The 9,996-nt window shown below is 32.6% G+C and overlaps 1 protein-coding gene across 2 annotated transcripts; it reads left to right on the top strand.

Annotated features, from left to right (window-relative positions):
- The first annotated feature begins 4,692 nt into the window (after positions 1–4,692).
- LOC104902355 (uncharacterized) lies at positions 4,693–9,036 on the top strand. 2 transcript variants are annotated; one of them, XM_010690119.4, is made up of 3 exons: positions 4,693–5,392; positions 8,418–8,484; positions 8,571–9,036. In XM_010690119.4, the coding sequence occupies exons 1-3, from the start codon at positions 5,313–5,315 to the stop codon at positions 8,772–8,774; spliced, it is 351 nt and encodes a 116-aa protein (XP_010688421.2). In that variant the 5' UTR covers positions 4,693–5,312; the 3' UTR covers positions 8,775–9,036. The 2 variants fall into 2 exon arrangements, with proteins under 2 accessions (XP_010688421.2, XP_010688413.2); XM_010690111.4 differs by having other exon boundaries at positions 4,695–5,392; positions 8,426–8,484.
- The last annotated feature ends 960 nt before the right edge of the window (positions 9,037–9,996 follow it).

The raw sequence follows: 9,996 nt of genomic DNA, 5'->3' as shown, positions 1-9,996 counted from the left end.
GTGAGGGGTATATGATGAATTTGGAAAGTTGAAAAGGTATGCGGTGCAAAAAAAAAAAAATTGTCGGGGGTATATGGTGAAAAAACCGTTCTTTTTATTATATTTCAATAAAGTAGTTAGTTTGTTGGTTTGTTTGTCCCCCGCCCTCATAGAATAGAGATATAATATTAATTTAGAATGGCAAGTTGATTTCTTTACCGCTCAATCTCTATTAAATAAGGCAACACATGGGGGACACCAAAAAATAGAAAAAGGAATTAAAAAAAGAAAAAGAGAGGATAACTAACTGTTTCATTTGAATAAAAAAGGGGGAAAATAGGACATTTAAACTGAACATCAGTTTTTTTGAAAAAACAAAATATAAAGACAGTTTTTCTACCTAGTTAATTTTATTTTCTACTTCATTTGTTATCACACGTTATCGCACGCATTGTGTGCATGTAAGACTAGTAGGTAATAGGCTAACAATACACCATTTCTTCCAATTGAAATATGTTCACGCAGGCCCAATCCTAGGTTCTTTTTCCTAAGATGAAACCACTCATGGCCCATAAATATAAGGGCCTAGCTTTAAAAAAAAACCTAAATAACAAAAAGCAATAACAATTATATTCAATATGATTAACTTTGGCTTGCTAGTTTGCTTTACATATTGTAATATAGAAGACACAAGTTCGAAACCCATGAGGAACAAAAATTTGCTTTTTTACTAAACTTTATTTTATATTTTTCTTTTCTATTCCCTCTGTCTCATAATATTTTTTTAGTTTTTACACTTTTTATTTTTATTTGTACTACATTATTATTTACATTTTTATTTTTCGATATAATCTATTGTTATCTTAAACTTTCTATATTTCAAATATGACCTATCATTCTTTCTTCTCCAAATAAAATAATCACTCTGGTACATCGTATACGTGTAACATATATACCTTTTACATTTAAATCCGTGTCAATGTTATTTTCAATTGACTTTTTGTAATTTTTGCTTATTGATAACTATAAATATTAAGGGTCTTAGTATTGAATCGGCAATTGTGCCTGGCCTCGTAATTGGGTCAACTAAAAAATATAGAAAGTAAGTACTCCATCCATTTCTTTTTAATTTACATTTTTTTTTGGTTTGTTTCTTTTTAATTTACACACTGTTACTTTTTCTATTCTTAGTAACATGTCACACCTACTTCTCCTATTTTTCCACCCATGTCATCCATTTTATAATATTTTAACCCACTTTTTAATTTTTCACTCTCATTTTTTAATTCTTCTCTCCACCTTTCCAATTTATGTCTCATGCTCTTATACCTCCTTATTTGTTCTCCCCCAAAGTAAAAAAATTTAAAAGAAACTGGAGTACTACTTAGTAGCGCAAATCTAAATCTAGCTCCGCCAAATATATATATATATATATATATATATAATATATATATATATATTATATATAATATATATATATATATATATATATATATATAATATATATATATATAGAGAGAGAGAGAGAGAGAGAAGTGAGTTCATATGAGAATGCATACTATATGAGAAATGAGAATGAATTTTAACGCTATAACTCTTTGAATTATTGATGTAACTCTAATGAAAAATGATGTAACTCCAAAAACAAAATATTTGAAAAATAAAATTAAAAAAAAACAATTTTTTTTGAATTCAAAATTTTTTAGAGGAATATAACTCTAATGAATAAGTGTGTAACTCTAAACCAATCGTGTGGTTGAGATTCATTCTCATTTCTCATGTAAAAGACTTCTCATGTGATCTTGCCCATATATATATATATATATATATATATATATATATATATATATATATAGAAATGAGTTCCTATGAGAATGCATACTTATGTGAAAAATAAAAATGAAGTTTATTCGATATAACTCTTATGAATAAGTGATGTAACTCTAACGAAAAAGTGATGTAACTCCAAAAAATGAATATAAGAAAAAAAAAGTTCAAAAAAATTTTTTTTTTTGGGCTCAAAATTTTTTAGGGAGGTATAACTCTAATGAACAAGTGTTGTAACTCTAATCCAATCGTGTGGTTGAGATTTATTTCATTTCTCATGTAAGGAGCATTCTCATGTGATCTCGCCCTAATATAATATATATATATATATATATATATTATATATATATATATATATAGAGAGAGAGAGAGAGAGAGAGAGAGGGCCTACGTTTTTATTTTGTTGTGAGCCTATAAAATATCAAGAAGAAAAGAGCAACGGTGGCAATGATGCGAGCTCGAGCTCGAGTTTGACTAAACTTAACTCGCTCGAACTCGAAAACTCATACCCAAACTCGACTCGACTCGAAAACTTGCGAGTTTCAAATTTTAAAGCTCAAGCTCGAACTCGAACTTTGTTCCAGCTCGAATTTAGTTCCAACTTCCAGCTACCTATGCATCCTTTGAAGATTTTGTATGAACAAAAAATACCAAACTCAAAATATATCCCCTAAAAGTACTTAATCATACATCAAACATCAACATGAAAAGTTTTTCCGAATAAATCCCAACCAAACAACTAATACAAATTCATTATCATCATATCACTATAAATCCACAACAACTAATACAATTTACACATCTATAGAATATAAATGCAGCCTATTTAAAAGATACTTAAGTTAACACAAACTGAACTTGCTTACAAACTAAATTAACAAACTGAACTTAACAAACTGAACTTATAAACTGAACTTGCAAACTAAACTTATAAACTGAACTTGGAAACTAAATTTATAAACTAAACTTGCAAAGCGAACTTAACAAACTTAACCGAGGATGATCATAAATGTTGAAAGCCATCTAGAATACATGAGTATGACAAAGAATGGTACTCACACCAGCATTAGCAATAATAACAGGCAGCTGTTCCAGTCCATCTATACCTTCTGAATACACACTTGCATCTATAAGAACCAAACTAAAATCGCAAACTGAACTCACAAACTAAAATCGCAAACTAAAATCGCAAACTGAACTTAGAAACTGAAATCGCAAACTATACTTAGAAACTGAACTTAAGAACTGAACTAGTGTAATTAGCTTGTACATTCTAATTCCACAAAATCCCTTATTGAATTCCACAATTCACAATATCCAAAACAACAACACAAAAAGATCATTGAAGCTAGCGTCGAGTTACCTTAGAATGAGCGCCGAGGTATTGGTGTGTGCGAGGGATTTCAGTGTCGCTTGGAGTAGCGTTGTTGTCGTGGTGTGCGAGAGCGTGGAGGGCTGAAGCTAGCGTCGCCTGAACTCCCTCCTTCAGCATGGAGATGAATGTCGATGGAGATTGGAGAGAGAAGGGAGGCGTGCAGTGTGCGAGAGGGAGGTCTGAGGTGCATCGTGCTAGGGCTAACTGGCTGATTTTGTGTCTTGTTTTTATTCTTTCACTCTTTTTTTACAATGGACGGTTAAGATTAAATCATTGGATTTCTTTAAATCTCATCCTTTGATATAGTTCTACTTTTTATAGGAGAAATTCTTCACTTTGCCTTTTGGTCATTTTATATACTTCTTTTTCATGTTTTTTTTTATAAAAGAAAAGTACAAGTATTCTTACAGAAAAGTTAAAATTTCTTAAAAAAATAAAAAGAATATATATATATATATATATATATATATATATATATATATATATATATATATTATATATATATATATATATATATATATATATATATATAGTTCATATGAGAACCACCCTTATGGTGAGAACCGTGAGAACCACTCATTTTTCCTCATTTTACGAAGATTTTGATCATTTCATAACATTTTTGCTCATTTTTTGTTTCACTTATTTTATGATTTTGCTCATTTAACAATTTCGTGCTTATTTATCAACGTTTTTGCTCATTTAACATTTTGCTCATTTTACTTTTTTTTCTCATTGAACTTTTTTATGCTCATTTTACATTTTTCTTCTTTTACATTTTTATACATTTTTACGGTTTTGATAACTTAATGTTTTCTACTCATTTTATGTTTCTGCTCATTTGTTACTTTTTTTTGCTCATTTTAGAAAGTTTTTGCTCATTTCAAGTAGTTCTCACGGTTCTCACCATAAGAGGGTTCTCACTAGAACCCAACCCTATATATATATATATATATATATATATATATATAGAAGTGAGTTCATATGAGAATGCATACTTACATGAGAAATGAGAATGATATTTACGCGTTATAACTTTTATGAATAAGTGATGTAACTCTAATGAAAAAGTGATGTAACTCTAAAAAAAAAGTATATTAGAAACAAAAATTCAAAATTCAAACTTTTTTTTTTGGCTCCAAATTTTTTTAGGTGGGTATAACTCTAATGAACAAGTGTTGTAACTCTAATCCAATCGTGTGGTTGAGATACATTCTCATTTCTCATGTAAGGAGCATTCTCATATGATCTTACCTATATATATATATATATATATATATATATATATATATATATAATTTCGAGTATCTCACGAACTTCTCAGGTTGAGTATTGAGTTGCTAGACTCTTGTTAACCTGTCGAGTCGAGTTCGAGCATGAGTCGAGTTTTGATCGACCTTGACCGAGTCGAATTCGAGTAGCTCACGAATTGTCTTAACTCATTGCCACTTTGCCGGTCCTAACTACGAGTTCAGATCAGCAAAAATAAAGTCGTCTAATAAAAGGATTGTTTTTTTTAAAAAAAACCGATTGGGGCCATTGAATGAGCTCTGCCATTTAAACATGGAATGGAAGGCTGCAAACTTCACAGGCAGCTCGAATTTCCATTAACACTTAGCATTCAATTCCCACATTTAATGCAACCATCAATCTACTGAAGCACAAACCCCACAAAATTACAAAAATTACAATCAATACAGTGATACACCTTTCTTTATTTCCCCTTTGTTATGCAACAAGTATATTTTGAATAAAAAGACAGCAAATATAGTGAAGAACACCAAAAAGATGTAATCTCCCACATGTCATCTTTCATTATTAACCTACCCAGAACATTATTATAAACTTAAATTAACTGAAACAAAAGAAATACTTCCCACCTTCAGCATGGGCATGGCATCTTCCACTTCTATTTAGTAGAAATCTTTCTTCCCATCTCTTTTTGTCTTTGACCAATCTTTATTTCCCTTAATTTATGGTGTGCTTTGGTGGGTTTATCTTCATTTAGCTAACAATTTAAGAAAAAAGAAGAAAGAAGAAAGAAGGGAACTTTTTTTTTGTTGAGTGAAAGGTGTTTGATTAATTGTCTAAGAGAACTTGAGATGAAGGTTGTTGGGTTTTGCATGGTTTTATGGATTGTTGGAGTTCTCCTTTTGTCGTTCAACTGCTTTGGCGGTGTAATTGGAGTGGATCGATCCACACTAGTTTCTGGTGAGTATTTTTTAGTTTATAATATGCATTTGTTTTGTCTTTGATAGCATTAGATTTTGCTTTTATTAACAGCTAAAAGTTCTTGTTGGATTAGTGTTTTTGTTGTTGTTTATGATATGTGTCGGTGGGTTTTGTATTTGTTACTTGATAATGTTAGTATTGCATGTACAACTTTGTTTTGTGTTTTGCAGCATTAGATTTTGCTTTTATTACAGCTTAATGATTTGTTGGATTAGTGTTTTTGTTGTTGATGTTTATGATATGAGTCTTTATATTTGTTACTTGTTAATGTTAGTAGTGCATGTACAACTTGGTGTTGATGTTTGAGTCTTTTGTACTTCTTTACTCAGAGAATGTTGGACAGTGTAGTCCTCTTTCTCATAATCTTTGTAACATGAAAATGGTTGGGGTTTCGGAAGCGAAAACATTAATGAAGGGGAAAACTTAGGTCCCACAAACCCGGGTGGGGTTATGGGCTATGTTACTCAGACACGGATTGAGTGTCTACTCGAATACGGGTGTTCAAGTGTCCGACTCGGCTATTTTGTAGAAAAAAGTCAAGTTTTTAGTTTAAAATGAAGTATCCAAGTAAAGTGTCGTGTCGGATACGACATGACATCCCGTTTTTGAGCTAAATGAAGGTGTCGGAGTAACACTGGTTATGGGAACATAAAGGTTTAGGAAATGCGGAATTCCCATGTCTTAGAGGTTTCTGTGCTTCATAGCTCTTAATTATTCTTGTATAGGAGTATAGGACCATAATGTTTCTCATAATCAAGTTCCTCCAAATTGTTCTACTGATATATCTAGGAAAATCTTGTGAGAGCTGCTGCATTGAATTTATATATATGGTATAATAATTCAATGCATCCCCTCAAAGAGAAATAAAAAATACTACAATGGTAAATATTCATCATAGGGGATATAGTGATTCAAAGTCTGAAGTAAAATAACGAAAAAATACTGTCAGAGTACATAAGGTGTAGGTAGACTTTTGGGTTTTTACTGCAGTATATGGAACTTTGGTTGAGTTTTGGGGGGGAGGGCATGGGAAGATCCAAATTCATGCGGAAAGGTACTTTTCATTTAAGATGTGAATGTGAGCAGATTATCATGAAAGCTAGAATGTGGATGGAGGAGTATTATATGGTTTGAATAATTCCAGAAACTTTTAAAGATTGGTTCTCTTTCTTACAGCTGTTTGGTCTTGCATTTCATGAGGAATTCTTGATTTTTGTATCCAGAGGGCATTTGTGCCCTGTGTATTTGGGGCACCCTAGAATCCTATGGCAGCCCTTGAAAATTTGTTTAGGCAATTATTTCTGAACATTTGTTTAATTTCTTCAATATGTACGAGGTTTCCGTCCTCTTTAAGACCCATGTATGACTAGTAAAATGTCACATTTTCCTGGTTTATGGTGTGGTGTCGTTGCTGTGGATGATTTTTAGAGCTCTTTTTTCTTCACTTTCTATTTTTCCGCTTTTGTGGGGTTGTGTTGTGATTTAGAAACAAGTGCTAACTAGTTTGTGCAATCAACAATGATCAAGAGGAAAGAAAACAAGAAAGAACACCCGAAAATAAACGTGGGAAACCCGAGTTATGGGAGAAAACCCCACAAACTTCCACTATGGAATTAACAGAGAATCAATGGTGAACGTACAAATCTTCCACAAACTCACTCTCTCTCCTAAAACTTTGGAAAAGATGAGGCTCCAAGTTTGAACTATGAGATATGTGTGCTACCCTCTTTTAAAATCAGAAAATAGGGTATTTATACTCCTAGGACTAAAAGCAATCCAACGGCCACGATTAAAACTTAAATCGCAAAACACGTGCATAAAACTAGGTTTTCCCGCCCGGACTACACCGAGCATGTCGCAGCCTTGCTTCCGCCCACCCGGGCTGCTGCTCCTTAGCTTAATAGGGTGGGGGGGGGGGGGGGGAAGGCCCAAGGGTAACCACACATCACCACAAACCCGCTAAAATTTGCTACTCAACTCAAAGGGTAAAGGAAGAGTTCTGGTTATAAACCTTACTCTTCCCTTCTATTCTTTCAATGTGGGACAAAAGATAAAATAGACTCTTCATATTCTTTTGAAGCAAACTTTGAGTTTCTATTATAAACTCCTATAAACTCCAACAGGTCTTAGTCCTTTTCTTTACTTTTGTAAAAGTAAGATCGGGTAAAGACCATATAGCTTGAATTTTTTTGAATCCCTTTAACTGATCTACACTTAGTGTTAGTTATGAGACCATCCAATATTGCACATCACAAGTGTATTGTTTGATATAAATTTCGGGTTAGGGTAGCGTAAATGATTCTTTTGATTGACGAAGCCCACAAGAGTGAACATAAAAGTCACTTGCAGGATTATGCATGCAGATTTTACCAGCCATTTTTTGGCCTTATTGATTTAATATTCTTAGAGCTTGGACTCTAGCAAGTGTTATGTATGCTGACTGAGACTAAAACGGGGTCCCTAACTTGAGTTGCAACTTGCAAGAGGCAATCAATGGCAGCCTAGGTTACGTGCTCTTTACCTTATTTTCCTTTGGAGCGACTGATGTGTGTACAAGAACTTACTTTTTGTTGGTATATGTGTGAAATATGAACTGTGGTAGATATCTCGATTACAATGTTAAAAAATGGCAGATAAATGAGTAGATTAATCTCTGATCACCATTTAGCACATAGTTGAGTTTCACCAAGAAATTTAGGGTTACTTTAAAGCTTCGAGGAAAATTTAGTCTCACATAATCTGCCTTCTTTTGATCAAGCACTTGGTCTATTAGCCTTGAGCTTGCATTTCACAAAATCAAAGCTATGTGACATTATTCGAGCCAAACTAAATAATTTATCACCTTAAAAATTGAATAACAGCATCAGAGAAGGACAACCTTCAAACGTCAAAACAACTGATTTTTTTTTGTAGGTGTCAAAATATCATACATTTGATAAACTACCGAAAATATGAATTCTGTCATAATCCCTGTATTCAGTTCATCATTATGATAACTTATCAGTTTTACAGGCAGGATCATTGTTGATGGCAGTAAAATGAACACAAGGGCAACAAGTAGGAATCTCAAGGTAACAACTCCTTTGTAAAAATCAGCAGCCTTTTATTGTTCTCTTTAGTTGGACTTGCAAATAACAATTACTTGACTGTTCTCTAGGAAAACAGAGATGATTCCAACTTTGATGAGGGAAGTTGTAATGGTGATGTGAGCTTGGAAGACTATCGCCCTTTTGATCCCAGCCCAAGTTCAAAGGCTTCTATAAGACCTGGACCCATCGAGCACGGCACTCCTATCATACCTTACATTCCAAACCCAAAGCCTGCACCTCCTCGTCCCTCTAACCATGATGGTTCACCTTAATTTTTTTAGATCAGTATCTTAGCATCTGTTCTTTAGGAAAGGTAAATAACCACGGTGTTTTCTGACGGATTTACGCTTGCATTTTGGTCGAGAATGTACATTGTCCAATGTATATTTTCTGTATGTGCAACCTCTATTGCAGAATATTGTTCTGTACACTACCCCATTGCTAATTGACTAGTTGTGGTTCAGCTAGCTGTATCTTGTATGTTTAAGATGCATTATCATGTATATATAATATGCTTTTAAGATTTGGCTTCAATTTTTTTTATTGGATAGTTTATAAGTTTGTGCATGTTTGTTATAAATTAATTAATTAACCCTGTTTAAGATTAAAAAAAAGATCCAACATTTGAAAGGAAATCAATGGCTTTAAAAAAAATTACTATAATAGTATTTGAAACATATATCTATCAGAAAAAATGTTGAAATTTCAATTTTTCAATGTTACACCTACAAGCGGTAATCCCTTTGCTCTCAAATGACTTTTTAATTGTTAAATAAGATTTTAATATAAATTTCAGGGAAGTAGAAAAAAAAGAGTTTGTTGTCATAAACAACTTTTTAAAAGTGTCTTTTTGTGAGAAACAACCTTATAACTTTTTTTTGTGAAAACAACCTTTAAATTCAATTTTTTTGTAAGATCATACCACGAGCCTATTTTCCGACATTGACTTCAGTTTTCCGGCCTTGACTTTTTTTTACCCTCTTCCTCTCTTTTATTTTTCCGGGAATTTACTTCTACTCCAATTTCTTTCTTGTAAACCCACCTCATATAACCACTTCTTCCCTCTTCTACACTTAACCACTTCTTCTCTCTCTTACACATTAAATCCAAATTCAAAAATTCCCTCAAGAAATCCCTAAATCTTCTTTGCTGTATTTTAGGGTTCTTCAATTGATAAGTTTAGGATTTTTCACTTGATTTTGATGTATTATACTTGATTTTCTACCTGGGTTATCATGAGTCCGTGTTGTCCTTGTTACAACTGGAAATCCACAATCGCATTTCACCATATTACTACAACAAAGAAAACAACAGATTAAGTTCAAAGGAGTGTCCTAATTCAACTGATAAGATAAGCCCTAATTCAATTGAAAAGATAAGCCCTAAATGTTATGAACAAGAATAAATTAATTGAGATAAAAAATCTTAAACTTACCAATTGAAGAATCCTAAAATACAACAAAGAAGATTTAGGGATTTCTTTTGGGGAATTTT

This window comes from Beta vulgaris, chromosome 1, assembly GCF_026745355.1.
Source record: "Beta vulgaris subsp. vulgaris cultivar EL10 chromosome 1, EL10.2, whole genome shotgun sequence".
NCBI classification, from domain to species: Eukaryota; Viridiplantae; Streptophyta; class Magnoliopsida; order Caryophyllales; family Amaranthaceae; genus Beta; species Beta vulgaris.
Note: the sequence above shows the minus strand (reverse complement) of the source record. Positions and strands in the feature narration are given on the sequence as shown.